The 17443-nt window shown below is 36.5% G+C and overlaps 1 protein-coding gene across 9 annotated transcripts in view; it reads left to right on the top strand.

The window, feature by feature from the left end:
- Positions 1-17443, top strand: part of LOC105061040 (la-related protein 1A) — a 55992-nt gene that overhangs the window by 25917 nt on the left and 12632 nt on the right. For 3 of the 9 annotated variants that reach the window (XR_012140459.1, XR_012140456.1, XM_073255072.1), the window contains exons 1-6: positions 4186-4817; positions 12780-13356; positions 13456-13615; positions 14315-14405; positions 14540-14611; positions 14760-15451. Coding sequence is in view for 7 of the 9 variants with exons in the window: in XM_073255072.1 (XP_073111173.1) it covers positions 4473-4817; positions 12780-13356; positions 13456-13615; positions 14315-14405; positions 14540-14611; positions 14760-15451 (1937 nt within the window). In the remaining 2 variants the exon portion in view is untranslated. Of the gene's footprint in view, positions 1-4180; positions 4818-7388; positions 7451-12779; positions 13357-13455; positions 13616-14314; positions 14406-14539; positions 14612-14759; positions 15452-17443 lie in introns of those variants that run through there. The other 6 variants (XM_073255090.1, XM_073255086.1, XM_073255100.1 and 3 more) reach the window with 5 other exon arrangements.

Here is a 17443-nt window from a genome sequence, read left to right as displayed (position 1 = left end):
GCTCCACCATGTGCTTTCCCCCTAATATCTTCAGTACCGTTGTCTTCCCTAAAATCCAAAACAAAACAAAGATCCGATCCAATACCGCAACCCAAAAGAAATCTCTCAATGTTCTCAATCAAAATCAAAACAAATCGATCGATCATTCGGTCGGAGAAGGGTCACTACCGACCTACTTAGTTGGATCCGACAAGAAGGCAGCGGTCTTTAGCATGAAAGGAGAGGGAGAAGTCATCAATAATGGGCTTTGAATCCAGCGATGCTCGGAGCAGAAGAGGAGGGGAGGGAGAGGCACCGTCGAAGAGACAGAGAAATAAAGAGAGGAAGATCGAGAGACTGAGAGAGGGAGAGAGGGAGACTAAGGGATAAAGAGAGGGAGAGAGAAAGACTGAGAGAGGGAGATTGAGAGGAAGATAGAGAGGAAGAGAGGAGACTGAGAGATAAAGAAAAGATCTGGGTATTAAATATTTTTAATATATATATAATATTATTATATTATATTATTCAGGTCTCGGGTCTATCAGGTTTGGGTTCTGCTTATATTATGGTTTATCGGATCTAGATTTGAGTCCAGATAAATGGGTCTGATGCTAGTACCAGACCTGAACTCGTCAAGCAAATACCCGTGAGTCTCGGGCCTAGACCCAGTCTGTTGACAGCTCTAGTTATTAGGAGTGGCATTTTATATAGACACGTAAGATTATAGGATAATCTCTTGCAACACCATGTGTCAAGTTTTTTTTTTATTTTTTATATTTTTTTAAATAAAAAATAAAAGTATAAATAGTATGATAAAAAAAATCTATCTATCTATTTATATAATAATGTAAAGCAATATATAGGTATTGGGGGTGGCGTTCTATGTTGACACGTAAAATTATAAAATAATCTCCTGCAACATTGCATGTCAAAAAAAAAATTTTTATATATTTTTTAAATAAAATTAAAAATATAAATAGTATAATAAAAAAATAATACCAAATGCAGCAACTTTCATTAGTTTGGGTAGTCATCTTTGGAAAGAAGAACTCTCAGAGATCCTTTTGACCTCATCATAAGATTAATCTATATAATCTATTTAATAATAGTAAAGTAATACATAGGTATTAGGGATGGTGTTTCGTGTTGATACGTAAGGTTATAGGATAATCTCCCGCAACGCCATGCGTCTAGCTTTATTTTTTATATTTTTTTAAATAAAAATAAAAATATAAATAATATGATAAAAATAATACCAAATACAATAATTTTCACTGGTTTGAGAGGCCATCTCTGGAAGCTTCTTTATATAGGCATATTTATTATAAATTATGTGGTGTCCATGGCTAGGTTAAAATTTATTTTTTTCAATTTTGTTAATAATGCTATTTATAGGGTTCCATGTTGTAGGCCAAAAGGGACATAAGATAAATGGTAGGAAAATATAAATTATTATGTTTATAATTTACTTTATATTGAAGTTATTATGGTGACTCTTTTTCTATATTTGCAAAATTGATAGGTTCGGACATCGTCGGCTACCATGCTAGTATATATATATATTAAAATAAAGACTGCTCAATGAAGAAATCTCTATTTGACATGTTGGGTTTTAGAGAAAATGAGAAGGAGCCACGTGGCAAAAACTAATTTTCCTTAACACACCAATGGAATTGATGCGTGAAGCCTCCAGCCCTCCTCGATGGCATCTGAGTCAATGCAGGATTGGAGCAAGAAAGTGTAGGTTTTGGTCCTGATGGAGAGACCCTGTTCCAGGATAGAGATGGCTTCTTACAGCTTCACATGGCAGTGGAGGCGGTTCACTTGACGGTCAGTGGTATTAATGTTTGATGTAGGAGTGGTTGTGATGGTTTTAGTGTAGAGTTTTGGGAGTCGAGGAGGTGGTTTTGGTGGAATTTGTAAGGATTTGGTGTGGATTTTGGTATTTGAAAAAGAGAGTGGGGACTGGGTATTTGGTATTGCAGGATAGGAGGCGCGGTCAATGGTGTTAAGGTTTGATGGTGGGGGTGGTTGTGATGGTTTTTGTGTGGAGTTTTTGGGGAGTGAGGAGGTGGTTTTGATAGAATTTGCAAAGATTTAGTGTGAGTTTTGGTATTTAAAGAAGATAGTTGGGACTGGGTATTTGTTGTTGCAGGATAGGAAGGGCGATCAATGGTGTTGAGGTTTGGTGGTGGGGGTGGTTGTGATGATTTTAGTGTGGAGTTTTGGGAGAGCGAGGAGGTGGTTTTAATGGAATTTGTAGGGATTTGGTGTGAGTTTTGATGTTTGAAGAAGAGAGTTGGGACTGGGTATTTGGTGTTGCAGGATAGGAAGGGATTTTCCATTGGTGGGGAGGGAAGGAGAGGCTGAAATATCTTCTTTTCCCTATTTTTAGATTTTTATTTTTTATTTTTTTTTCAATTATCTGAAAGATTTATATTGATGAGTTATCCAGTTCGAAGAGATGGAGGGGAATGAAAATCATGAAGCGAAACTCAAACATACAAAAAGGACACTCCACAAAAAATATCTTCATTTTTTTTCATTCACCTTATATTAAAATGGAGGCATCTCAATGCAGATGCCTCCATCCACCACATGGGCACTCCTCTATTCGCCACATCTGCTAAAGGAAAAAAACTCAAAAATTAGATGCAGCTGGCTCAGGGTCGGCGCGTATTGCAGCTTTGTCTTCATGAGGTCTCACACATGATGGAGCTGGAGTCCACAGAGGGGTCGCGATCGACAACTGGGATGCCACCATAGTCCACAACCACCCAATGGTGAGGATTTGATTGAAGCTCAGGGGGCTAGATGTGTTGGGGCGGGAGGTGGAAGAGGCCTCCCCCACGATGGAGCTGTAGGAGGGGGTCCATGGAGGGGTCACGGTTGACAACTGGGATGCCACCATAGTCCGTTGCCTTCCGACAATGAGGATCCACCAAAGCTTGAAGGACTAGATATGTTGGGCGGGAGGTAGGAGAGGCCTACCTCCGTGAGGAGGAGGACGAAGAGCGAGGAGAGTGGCGGGAGGTGGTGGTGAGAAGAACGGGAGAAGATCAGCATCTTTCTTTTTCGAATAATAATAATAATAATAAAGCGATATACGAGTATTAAGGGTGGTATTCCGTGTTGACATATAAGGTTATAAGATAATCTCCCGCAATACTACGTATCAAATTTTATTTTTTTGGAAAGAAAAATTCTCAGAGACCCTTTTGATCTCATCATAAGATTAATCTATATAATAATTATAGTAAAATAATATATGAATATTATGGATGATATTCTATATTGACACGTAAGGTTATAGGATAATTTTTCACAATGCCACATATCAAATTTTATTTTTTTATTTTTTAAATAAAAAATATAAATATAAATAATATGATAAAAAAATAATATCAAATATAGTAACTTTCACTAGTTTGAGAGGTTATCTTTGTAGAGAAAAACTCTCATATATCCTTTTGATCTCATCATGAAATGGTAAGAATAGTCTTTTAAAGTAAAATATTATTATTATTATCAATTAAATCTCCACTATACAGGGGTTCAATGCTAAATTAGAAATAAAGTAGGAAAAAGACTAAAAAGCTAAGAATATGATTAAAGGTTCCGCAATGCAGGGTTCAATGCTAAATTTGAAATAAAATAAGAAAAAAAAGCTAAAAAATAAAAAATATGATTAAAGATTTCAATTCCACTAGAATTTTTTCACTTTATATATATATATATATATATATATATATATATATATATATATGTATATATAATTAGAGGTGGTTATTATTTGCACATATTAGCTAAAAAATAAAAAGCTAAGAATATGATTAAAGGTTCCGCAATGCAGGGTTCAATGCTAAATTTGAAATAAAATAAGAAAAAAAAGTTAAAAAATAAAAAATATGATTAAAGATTTCAATTCCACTAGAATTTTTTCACTTTATATATATATATATATATATATATATATATATATATATATATATGTATATATAATTAGAGGTGGTTATTATTGCACATATTTTCTTTGGATCGCTGCGGATAGGAAGAAACTTATCCCATTAAAGTTAGATAAAACCTACCCTACTGCGATTGGATTGAATCAAGCCGGACGGAATTATTAGTAAAGTAGTATTTTTAATAAATTTTAAGAAGTTTAAAAAACAAAGCGTGTAAAAGCACTCATTCAGGGAATTAAGACGTACGACAGTGGAATAGTTGGTCTCTCACTCCCTTTCATAAAATCGCGACGGCGTTTGTTATTCCTTTTACCACTCGCGAAACTGTCACTCGCCTGCTTCCGAAAACCCTAATGCCGCCCTCTGTCCTCCAAAAACCCTAGGTTGGCGTCCCCTTTGACGGCGGAGATGGCAGTGACATGCCGAATCCACGGAGTTCGGTGATAATCTAGATCCTAGATGCGAGACTTCCTTCGTGCGGTACGGTCCCTTTCACGCTAGATTCTTTTCCAATCAAACTCACTGGCAATGGAGAGCGACACGGCGGCGGCACGAGGCGGTGATCCCGTTGAGACCCCGGAGGGTGGGGCTTCCGAGATCGCGGGGGAGGACGGCGTGGCGGTAAGGTCGCCGTGGAGGATGCCGGCGGCGCCGCCCGTTGCGGCGGCGGAGGGTAGGAGGCCCGAGGGCCCGGTGATGGGATCGGAGTCGTGGCCGGCGCTCACGGATGCCAGGCCAAAGGCTGACTATGATGCCGCTGTGACGAGGCCCGCTAGGCCGCCTATGCCTCCATCGGCGGCAGCGTCCCCGGCGGGTACTGTGGGTCCGGTCCCAAAGAACGGGCCACCACCACCACCGCCTCTTCCGTTTCAGGTCAGTTTTTCGGTACTCATTCTTGAGGTGATGGAATGTATATTCATCGTCAGTTAGAAAGAATCGATTTTGGGCTTTCTTGTTTGAACTTTGGTTTCTTGAATCGAATACTGGTCTGCTGTTTTGTGAAAGCTAAGATTATTTGAGACTTCGTAGTGATGAGGATGAAAGGAAAGAGGCTTAAGAATCTATACAATAAGTTAAACAATAGTCTTATATTCAAGATTCTAATCATTAATGAGGTTTTCAACGTGTCGGTGACTCGATGCTTGCTAGTGTTTATGTTTAATTCTATTTGTAAGTTCTAGTTTGATCGCACTGTTATACTGCTGAAAACATACTTCTATGCAATCTAAATTTTTAATTTCCTGATAAAATAAAATTTTCCCTTCTTGATTTCCTTCCTAAGTGTTCTCAACCCTAGATGCAGTTGGAATACAGTATTTCTAGACATCATTCTTTTGTGTGGATACTTGCTTTCATCTTGTTGAATGTGCCAATATATAGATAAATTTTACTGGAACTCTTTATAGACAATTTTATACTTAGAAAGTTAGGCTTTTTTTCCCTCCTGCATTGAAAGCTGGGATTGTTATTGTTTTGGTGTGATGCATTGTTGAACTGTGAATTTAGCTATTCGCATAGCCGGGTTACCCTGAATTGTGAACCTGTAAATTTTTCCTAATGTCGTTTCTTGTTCCTGGTTCTCCAGAAAGGTACAAAGTTTTCCATTTCTTTGTTATTGTATAGCCTATCTCTCTTATAATTGAGAGAATATCGGTGCAAGTCTGAAGTCATATTTCAAATTGTTAATTGTCTAAATAACGACAAATAAGTTAGTCAACGCTTACAACTGTTTTCATTGGAACTGGGCTCTTTTTTCATTGGCTTTGGTGTCATGATTCATGATCATGCATGCTGGGGGATGACCTGAACTTGGTACTGCTATATTTTATCATTTTGCCATGCTTCTCAGTTTTGTGAATTATTATCATAAATGCATTGAATTGATGTAAGTTACTAAGATACTCTTTCAAACCATATACTTATGTCAGTGCATCTTATACTCACTGATGCACTTGCATTTGTAGAATACAGACACTGTTGCAACCCAATATTCATTCGATAGAGGGATATATTACCATTTTAATTAATATGAATTCTGAAATCTTATGTATCTCTTTCTCTTGAATTTCTTGATGCGAGGTTTGTTTTGTTCTGTTGTCCTTCATATTGATTCTAATGCTAATATGCATAACATGCAATCCATAATTTTTTTTGGTTTTAATTTTAATTATGCTAAAATTTTAACTCAGTTCATTTAAATGATTATGTTTGTTAGTTAATGGTAATGCTTAAGCTGGGAGATATAATAGTCATTAAGGGTGTGGTGATTGGGATGGTGATGAAGGAACATGCAGAAACATTTGTCTGTGCCTTTGTGTAAGGCATATAAGTAGAACCTTGTAAGTCAGCTTTATTGTTGATAAAAAAAAGAAAACATTATAGTTACAAGTATGTGAGTATTCAGAAAGTTGCAAGTTCATGAGGTTGATTTTTTTTCTGTTTTTAGCATTGCACTATTAAATATTTTTGTTGGCAAGAATGTTATGCAAGAAGATGTATAAGCATGTTATAAACATATAGTGCATTAGGAACCAGATGCTGATATGAATAACTAATAACAGTTAGAAAAGAGTGAATTAGTAAAAGGTTGAGAGAGGTAAGAGTATACTGTCGAAAATATCTTTTGGAATATTCGTTGAGCAATTGTTCAGTCAAAGTCCCACAAACTAAATACAAACATATCTAGGATTTCAATGACAAACTCTATGCCTAGTAAAGCTAGGAAGGATACTTTTAGCATCTGGATGCTCAGTAGAACCAACAGGAGTGTATGATAAAGGTGAGAAAAATCTGTCTCAGATGGTTTGGGCATCTGATAGATGGAAACATGTTGTAAAGTTCTTGATTGTTGTCAGGAGTGTTTCAATTACAGGATGAAACATTATAATAAAAAGAGTAGAATACTGAAATGAGTTTAATTACGGAAGTAAGAAATGATAAGCAGCAGGCCAAGATCAAAAAAAGGAGAAAATAAGAGCTTATTCCCTTGATTTTGATGATTGTCCACTTTAGAGCTTCATATTATGTCTAGGATACTTATTATGAGAATGAAAAGAGGTTCCAGTTACTAATGCTTAATATTTGAGAATCCTAAAGGCAGGAATTCTGAAAGGGGGAATCCTTTTATTGGAGGCTTTGCATGCACTACTATAAGGATCTTACCATCCATTATTGATCCTTGAATCTGGATTAAATGGCTGTTAGCAATTCTGCTCAGATACCTAAATCAGGATGTATTTAGATCATAGATTCACTTGGATCATAAGATCTGGTCATGGATCATATGATCACTTGGTTTGCAAGATCTAAATCTGGATTATCTTGCTACATATTGAAGCAATTAGAACATCCATTTTTTTTATAATCGATTTGATATCTTTGACTCTTAGAATGACCAAAGCATCATTCATTACCTTTCAGAACATAAAATTGGCAGTCTTTCAGCTGATTTCAGCTTTCAAAGTAAAGAAAAAGAAACTTAGTTGGGAGTCAAGTAAGATCTAGAGGTAAAGTTTTCTCTGTTTGCAGCTGTTTCTAAAACCATGATTCCTTTTATTGTACAAGCTTATACTAAATGAGAGTTGAATTGATGCATTTGCAGGATGTTTGTACTAAAATTAGTATGTTGTTTGTTTGTAAAGACAATAATACACATATCAGGATGTTGTACAAAGTTCAACTAGTGGCTGAGGAGAGGGAAAAACTTTGTTCGTCAGGAGCCAAAATAATGGAGGAGATCTTGTATATCAAGTCTAATAAAGCCTATTCTTACGTGCAAATCTTTTCCTAACTCAAATTAAGATATCTTATATGGTGGTAAAAATTACATCATATAACTAAGCATAATGTTTGTGTCTTGGAGTTGCCGAAGATGGGCTCATGATTGTAAGAACATGATTGTCCTTAAATGATGGCTTCTTACCTTTTTAAAATTACAGTTTGATCATGTTTCTTGATTTAGATATCTGTCTATTCTTTCTTTCTTTTTTTTTTTTTGTGAAAATGTTTAAAGGAATCAAAAGGGACTATGTGGTCCATGATCCAGTCTAAGCCCTTTTGTGGTTTGTGATACAACCTGAACCTGACAACATTGTTCACATGTACCACTGGCCAGTTGCTGGACTTTTCCTTTTTTTGGGTCAAATTTATGAATTTTGAGAAGAACCATGAGATGAGGAGTCCTTATTTAGAAAGAAATTGAAGAAAAGTTTAAATGGAGCAGCTTGGTATAGGATACCTTTCTGAAAGGAGTCCAAGAGAGGTGTATTCTTATAACCAATCAAGGATGGATGACAGAGCTGTAAAAAAAGCTTTGAGTATCCTTTTACTTGTGAGAAACATTAGTGAAAATATTGAGGGCTTGCTAATTTTTTTGGATTTCAATCAGCTCGCTCCTGATAAATCCTAGCCATCCATCACCTTAAGCAGTTAGCATCCTACATTATCTTTAGTTTGTATATTCTTTTCTTTGCTATCTCTGCTATGTGATTCCATTTTGTTTTTTGTATGGTTTTCTATTTTATTTAGTTACTAGTGATGAATGAGAGGAAAGAATATGAAAAAATTATTCTTGTTCTTTTCTCTGCCACATGTTTCCATGGAAAGAGGTGAGAGGACTTAGTTCTTAGATTTGGGCTTTTTGGTGGTGGGATGCTACTAAGTATCATCCATTTCTTAACACTTCTCTCTTCTCTGGCTTACAGTTTTTCTTAATTTCTGGATTGTGTTGTTTTTCTGACCTTACTTTTAATTGTTTGAACCCTACACTAACTTTTATCCTTTTGATCCCCATTCCTAGTTCTTGAAGTTTCCATCTTACTCTCTCAAATCTTAAACCTGATACCTGCATCTTTTCTTTGGAAATGTTACCAACAGCATACCTTAAATTTGAACTCAAATTTCATATCTTTTCATCTTTTCCTTCTTGCTCTTAGAAAATTGGTCGTGCTCGTTCACTTGTAACAAAAATTCAAATATCAAACATATGGGATAGCAAGCTAAGTATTTCACACCTAAGCATCCTGAAGCCCTTTAATTCCCTCATTTAACTGTAGATCCATATCCTTAGGTTCACCTTCTTCATGATTTATTTTGCATTGATTCAACTATTTTACAATTTTATCTAAAACTTACAAGTTACTACTGAGCTGAAGTTTCCAGCAACCTATAGGCCTAGCCTTATCCTAAACCTTAGTGGATCCTATCCCGTTCAGGTATATCATGCATCGATAAGGCACTTTGTATTTCAGTATTGGATTAATGTTGAAAGAGGGTACTTACAAATAATACCAGATGATGCAAAATGCTTTTTGGTATGCTTATGGAAGACAATTCTTATTGATCAATACTTTTTGTTGGTGAGCATCAAAGTGATATATTATCCATTATTTGCATCGGATTATGATTTTTCCAAGGTCTACATAATTTATTTGTTGGATAAATTTATATCTGAGGAAGTGATACAATTTTCACAGTCGTCAAGTGTGCTTGGAGTTGAGTCCAAATGCTCTTAAATTTTGTAAAAGTAATTTCATGTGACCACTATGCAAATAATAATAACTTTTGAGTAAATGTGCAACAAGAAATATTTCAAGGCATATATATTCAAAAATCCATATCAAAAATATTTCACCAAATTTCTGGAAAAAATCACAAACCATGTTGAAAATTTTGTTGAATATTTTTCTTCAGCATTATACCTCAAATTTCTTCAATCTTCCATCTCTCTTTCAATTCTAGAAAGTTATAACTCTTTTTTTAAATTACAGAGGATATTCTTGCCTTTGTAGGATAACTGCTGAATCTTGACTTGTAAGACACTTACGTGGATTCTATTAATGATCTTTTTTTTTTTTTTTTTTCTCTGAGAAGAACAAGGAAATGTGTTGATATTTTTTTTAGTATGATGGGATATCAACATGAAATGCTTTCTATCATATTATCATGCTTTGAGACCAATAATGAGAACCAAGTAGATTACTAAAGTGTTAAATAAAGAGGAAATGCATAGAAAGAAGGCCACCCTTAACAGAATAAATGTAAGAGAAAAATGCTGAAATAACTTGTAAGACTCTTAACATGGGTTCTGTTAATGATCTTCTTTTGAGAAGAATAAGGAAATGTTTTGATAAATTTTTTTGAGAAGTATAAGGGGGAATCAGCATCATATTTAATGATCTTCTTTTGAGAAGAATAAGGAAATGTTTTGATAAATTTTTTTGAGAAGTATAAGGGGGAATCAGCATCATATTTATCATGGTTTGAGACTGATGATGAGAAATAAGTAGAATGCTCAAGTATTAAATAAAGAAGAAATGCATAGAAAGAAAGCCACCAAACAGGATAGATGTAAGAGAAAAATGCTCAAATAACTTTGAAAATGTGATTGCAAAGCTCAACCCCCAGGCTTTCTAGTCCCCTCTTTGTAAAAATTTTGCTTTGCCATACTGCAGATGTGCATGTTGTGTCAACTTACATTGAGAATCTGCAATTGCAAAGAAAAAATTGTAGGGTCAGATTGTATTTTATTTAGGGTCAACCTTGATGACTATTTATTCATATCAAAATCCAACATTTTTGTAACATTCTTGTGTTCTTATATGTTTGTTTTTAAGTTCATGACATGCCGTTGTTGGTGATCTAAAGGGATGAGACAATTGGAAGTTGACTTTCAGATCCAAGTTTAGGTTAGTGTCTCAGCAAGCACAAGGGGAACTTGATGTTTTACAAGTTTTTGTTTGGGGACAATGAGCATAGTAGAATTTAGTTTTGGTTGAGTATGTGTACTTTGCTACTGAAATGTTGGTGCCAACCTTTTATTCAAATGTAAGATGATGGATAAGCTATCAATGCTTTTTATTTTTATTTTTTTTAATTTCCAGTAATAGTCTAGGGTTGTCACTATGACCTGCAGATCCATACTTGGTGCGAACCCTAGCCAGACCCTATCCGAATGCATATGCCTGCCTATGGGTTGTGTATGGATCCAAAGATAGATCTTGTAATTTTTAGCCCAGATCCTGATTTACTAAAATTTTACTTGACCAGAAACCTACCTGACCCAGCCTGATTGCAAACCTAAATTTTTGCGATCATGTTGTTCTTGTTGTTCTGCACCCTTATAGGTCATGCCTTTAGGCTGATTTTGTTTGTGGGACATGTATAAGCAAGTAAATTGTCTTTAACTATGTCAGTGGACCTTTATTGTACACTTAACACTTCTTGAATACACAGAATTGCTTATGCATACATGTCGAATTAAGCTTTCGTGGTCAACATCTATAATATAATCCAGGTTGTAATCCTGCTGGATCTGGAGTATTTGCTGGGGAGATAGCAGGAGAAGAGGAGGGGCCGGTGTGTGTGGGGTGTTTTTGGGGGGGGGGGGGTGGGGGCGCACGTTGGGGCGCTATGTGGTGTGTAGGGGTGGAGTGGGTGCAGGAGATGGAAGGTCATGGGGCTCAATTGTTGCTGGGAGAGAAAAAGGACCTCAATAGGTCCCGCTTTTTTTATATGTAATCCTTGCAGGAACAGGCCACGACCCCCCACTCTCTTCATATCCGTTATCCTGCACCCTCCTTTCCTCTCTGCTCCCCACACTCTCTCCCTGCATATCCTCGTGGATGCAGAGGGATTTTGCCAAATATGCCCTAAAAGTTGTAGCTGTAAACAAATTCAATAGTAGACTAGTAAGTTTATACATGTTCCTAGTTTCCTAAAACTTAGACAACTCTAATCAAACTGTCGAAGTTGCCCATGTCTATGTACCTTCAATGAAAATTGTTTTGTAGAACGAAAGAATTAACTGCTCCTGCATGTTTTCTGGTTTTGTTTCGGATGACTCCCTGCTCTGAGGATATTTCTCTGTTCTTTTGGCTACTGATTTTTTTTTTTTTTTTGTTGGTATGAGTAGGATGTTTTTGCTTACAAATTTTGATGCAAGGATTTCTCTGACATGCCAACTGCTGGTTTGCTGTGGATTTTTGGGCATTATTTTCCTGATGAATATGGTAAAATAAGAAATTTAGATTTGCATCTGGTTGTTAACGTGAGCAGCAGTGAAATATTTATGATTATATGATATCGAGATAATCCAAATGACCAGTTTTCAGCTTGCAGAGTTGTATTAGGACCTAAATTCCACATCCTTGCAATCTGGATCATGGATTGTTTAGATCAAATGATTGTATTTTTCAATTTCACCTAAAAACAAGAAGCAGCAAGTGTTTATATTTCTTTTTTTCCATTTAAATTTTTCTTTTTTTCCTCGCTTCTTGTACTTTCATGACAATTATCAACATTTTTGTAATCACAGTTTTGTTCTTTGCCTCTTTATTTGAAAATGTAAAATCATGAAATCAATAAGATTGTTACCACTTAATTCTGTCCTCCTTTTCTAGAGAAAATCTAAATGATCCACTAAGCGAGATGAATGGTAGGCAAACTATGAGATAACATTTCCTGAGAGGTGGCTCAGATGTACTTAATTGACAGGAATTAATAAGCAGTTTTGCTGGGGAATCTCCATAGTCTCAGAGAACATAAGGGTTGGTCTTGAAGGAGTTTGAGAACCCTCTCAGCCATAATTGTGGAAGCTGGCTCTCTAATGATGATCATTTCCTGGGTAACTTTTTCACAGAAGATATGGTAAAGATATTATAATAATCCATGAAATCTTAATTATTGCCACCATCTAAAGATGACAGTATACTGGGTTTTCTTTAGTTTGAATATTCTCGTTACTTCAACAACACCTTACTTATTTCATGAGCAGCAGTTGCTTTTTATTTAGCAGAAATTTTAGTACACAATGCTTATTGGATTGTTCCTTTTCAGGGATCAATTGGAATGCGTAAATCTGATGGATTTGGAAGAGGTAATTCTTCCAATAGGCATCATCCAGTCCACCCTCATAAACATGGTCCCAAGCGTAATGCCCCTGCAAATGGTGTGCCACCATTTCCTGTCCCCCTGCCATACCACCAACAACCAGGTCAACCGATGTTATATCCTATTGTGCCAGCTCCACCTCTGATGGTTCATGAGTATGCTTATCAGCCTTGCCCTGCGCCATTTCCTAATGGTGAACGACATATTGCAAAGTCTGGATGTGAAACTCCCTTGCCGGCTTTTACTCCAGCTGGTCATGCAGGAGGAAATGATGGTAGCAGAAATTTCCATCCGCCACCCCGAGGAGATCCAAATGCTTGGCGACCCAATGCCAGAAATTTTGGCAGCAGACCAAATAATGGTCATGAGCCTGGTAACCATTTCAACCAGACATGGCATAATCAACGGAATCCAAGAGACAACATAAATATGCCACGTGGTATTGGACACAGGACTTTCATCCGGCCGGTTCCACAATTTTTTGGTCTAGCTCCAGGGTTTGTTAGTGGACCTGGTTATCCTGGTAATTCCTTATGAATTATGAATAACATTTGAGTCTATTCTTGCACATTTTTTGGGTTCTGTTCTCCCTTATCATAAATTAATAATGCTCGAAATGCAGGTCCTGCCCCTCCCATGTATTATGTCCCTGCTGCTCCACTGGAGATGGTGAGGGGTCCTCGTTTTTTCTCACATCCTCCCCCTCCTCCATATCCTGTTCTGACACAAGAGCCACTAGACTTGAGAGCTAACATAGTAAAACAAATCGAGTACTATTTCAGGTACGTAATTTTAGTTTATGCTGCATTCGTTCTTTAAGCCTAGATACAATTAGTTCTTGCAGTTTTTCATTCACAAGTATCACGAGGAGAAAGCATATTCATTTTTCAATTCTGGGTTCTTCTAGTCACCAGCACGCATGACCATTTGTTTGGATCCGTAACTCAGTTATTTAGCATCTATGTGACCTTGAATCATTAAAACAGTCTGGTTTTGTCAATTAGAATGAAAGGAGTTCGTCATTTTATATTGAAAGTGGTTTATTTTGTCCACTATGATACATTATTCTGGTTCTAAAAGGAAGTTTGTGAAGTATCTTTAACCAGTATGCTTTCAATATGTACACACACACATAGACAGATAGATATAGATATAGATATAGATATAAGATAGATACAGAAGGTAAATAGATGGATGGACATATGATTATATACTATTTATATATGCATGTGTGTGTGTGTGTGATGGACATATGATTATATACTATACATGCACGCACACACACATATATATGTGTGTGTGTGTGTGTGTAGACATTCATTCATTTATATTTGTATACATACATATGTAGATTTGCAATTATGTGAGCAATGGTTCCATCAAAATCTGCACTTAAATGTATGTGTTTTTTTTTTTTTTTTGTGTGTGTGTGTATTCCTATTTCACTGTTTTAGCTATGATAATAATTATCCTTATTGCAGTGATGAGAATTTGCAGAAGGACCATTACTTGATATCTTTACTGGATGAACAGGGATGGGTTTCTATATCTAAAATTGCAGACTTTAATAGGGTATGCTTTATCTTCATGCTATTTGTGTTCTCAGAGTTACATGGTCATGCTTTTTTCATTTTTTAATGTGTATGCATTTGTTATTGGTTGAGAAAATATTACCTTTTTGTTGATTGCTATGTTTGACCTTTCAGGTTAGAAAAATGACAACAAACATATCCTTGATTCTGGATGCTTTGTGGAGCTCAGAGTTGATAGAAGTTGAGGTTATTATCTCTCTCCAGTTGTCAGATAATGTGCAATTCCAATTTATATTTGTTTGTGCTTGTGTTATCTACTGCAAGTTAAATTTCAAATTTTATTTGCCATTCTATAGATTATTTTGTCTTTTTCCTTTTATATATTAATTTTTAGGATGACAAGATAAGAAGGCGAAATGACTGGTCAAAGTGGATTCCAGCATCATCTCAGCATGCAGTTTTGACAAAATCTCAGCCTACAGAGGGCCAATCTCCTGTTGGCATGGAAAAAAATGACAATAATGGAAGTAATAACGTTGGCATCTCTGGTGAAAATGATGGTGGCCAAACTACATGTGAAGATAAAGATGAGTGTTTATCTTCATTGACTGATTATTCTAAGGCAGAAGTTAAGAATAATATGGAATGTAACATGGTGAAGCCGTTAACTGTTGGTGAATCAATAGCATGCAACGGGGATAGTGAGGAAAGGAGCAAAGAATTAGCATCTGGACCATTTTTGGACACTAAACAAGGAGAACCTTGTGGAGAATGTGGCGGTGTTTTAGACAAGGATTCTGTCAGCAGCATTTCTGATGTTAAGTATCGCAGCATTCACATTTCTGTTAACTCTGAAAGTTCACAGGAAAAAATCGATCCTTCCAGTAGTGGTGCTCCTGCCCTTCAGAAAGTAAACACGAGGTCAAATATGAGACCTGACATGCCAAGTCTAGGAGGTTTCTCAAATTCTTTTGCAAATAATGTGTCTCCCAGCTTTGCTGGGGAACAAAGCACATTCATGCTTGATGAAGAACTTGAATTAGAGCAGACAACAAGTCAAAAAGACCATCTCTCATCAAATAGAAGGTATTAAAATGATTGTTTTACTTTGTCATCCCTTGAGCCATATGGTTACTAGATTCTAGATTCATTGAATTTTAAAAAAAATGCTACCAATCTTGTAATCCTGTTGAATGCTCTGAATTCACAAATATAAAAGTAACTAGAATCTGAAGGTATGTGTATATTATCTGATTGCAGTCATATCCCTAAATCATTGCATCTATTAAATCCAAGGCTTTAAATCCTGTGGGATGGGGCTGTTCCGGTTTTTTCATAAAATGAGAGATGCCGCCATCCTGCCCCATCCTGATACTTGGGACAGGGGATGTCTCAAGATATCCCTATCGGGACACTGAGATGCTAGCGAGACGGTCTTATCTTGATGCATGAGATGGTACCCCATCTTGATGTCCCGTGGGATGTCCTGCTGGGACCTGAATCCTTAACTAAATCATAATGATGTTTTGCTTTCTCATTTCTAGTCTGCTCAAGTGCATTCTTGATGGCCATGTGCTTGGCAAATGTAAGTCTTCTTCAACATAACATTATTATTATCTTAGAACCCAATTAGAGTAGGAAAATCTTGTTTCTTAACATTGTAGTTGGTTGATATTTGCCAATTTTCTTATGATAGAGCAAGGGAGACAATAAATGCATGTGCAACATCTTGATTAAATAATGAAGATACTTAGTACCCAGTGGGCAAGCTTATTAAATTGAATACTTACTCTGCCAATTAAGCAAAAAAATCTTAAATTTTAACAAGACTAGGATTATATTTTATCAAAAATCAACCTCAAGATAGGGTTAGAAGATTTTTACTGTAAGGGTAACTCGACATAGTTCGCCATCTCGGTACTGGACCTCATACTATATGGTATGAGCAGCGAGGCATATCAAGTAGCTGTACGATGTGAGATTGCATATCGGAATGGTACCGGTATGGTATGCCCGATATACTATGGTACCAACCGATACGACAAACCTTTGTGAGATGATGTAGGTTTTCGGCCTTGGTCCATCACATATGCACTTGCTTAATAAACAAAGGTTATTTCCAATGGTAAGTAACTTGATACATAAACACTTTGGCTGCCATCATTTCCTTTGTTTTTTTGGTTTAAAACTAATGATCAATGAGCAAAGAAGGCCTGGAAAAAGATGGTGAATCTGCTTAAGTCATACATAACCATGGATGGTTAGGAATTGTTGGTTGATAATCAACAAAAATATATAGAAGAGGTTTATCTAAACTATCATGTATTGATTGAACGGCTAAGATAAGACCCTACACCGATGACCCTAACCTAAAGTCAACTATGCCTCTTGAGTGGTCCCTTTCCTCTCTTCTTCCTCCCTTTACCCCCTTCTCTATCATAGTTGTCACTTCCATGACTAGCATTGAATCTTTCTTGTTTCACTGTCTGGTGATATTTGCTCATCCATGGACCCTTGCTGCCTCTATTGTCTTTGACTCACACCTCTAGTTTCTCCTTAATCCATGTGAGTCCCATATTTTCAATTCCTTCACATCAGCCAATGAAATGCCAGCCCCCCTATTGCACTCTCGCTGTTTGGTCTCTACATCTCCTGTCTTCCTTGCTGCACCTCTGCTGTCGCTACCGCAAAGCTCGGCCAATTTTCATTCTCCTAATCCTATTGACCATCATGCACCAAATCAAGCTGATATCAACCTATTTGGATTATCTCAGTCATGCTTGAGCTGGGTCTTCGCTGCTCATCTCGAGCTCAAGTAAGGTGTAGCTCAGCTGGATAATTACTGAGCCAAGCTTGAGCTAAACCCTGTTTGCTTGAGCTCAGCTCATCGACTCTCCTAATTAACTGGGTATCAGTTGAATTTTGTGATATTTATGTTTCATTGAGTTCAAGCTACTCTCAAGAGATATTTTTAAGGACATGATAGGTCCTTGTGGTTAAAAGTAATGTCATATTAGTGGTTGGTCGTGAAAGCGGCATCAATAGATGGAGTGAAAAAGGAAGCAGATGGTCATTCGT

The sequence above is a fragment of the Elaeis guineensis genome, chromosome 1, assembly GCF_000442705.2.
Source record: "Elaeis guineensis isolate ETL-2024a chromosome 1, EG11, whole genome shotgun sequence".
NCBI classification, from domain to species: Eukaryota; Viridiplantae; Streptophyta; class Magnoliopsida; order Arecales; family Arecaceae; genus Elaeis; species Elaeis guineensis.
Note: the sequence above shows the minus strand (reverse complement) of the source record. Positions and strands in the feature narration are given on the sequence as shown.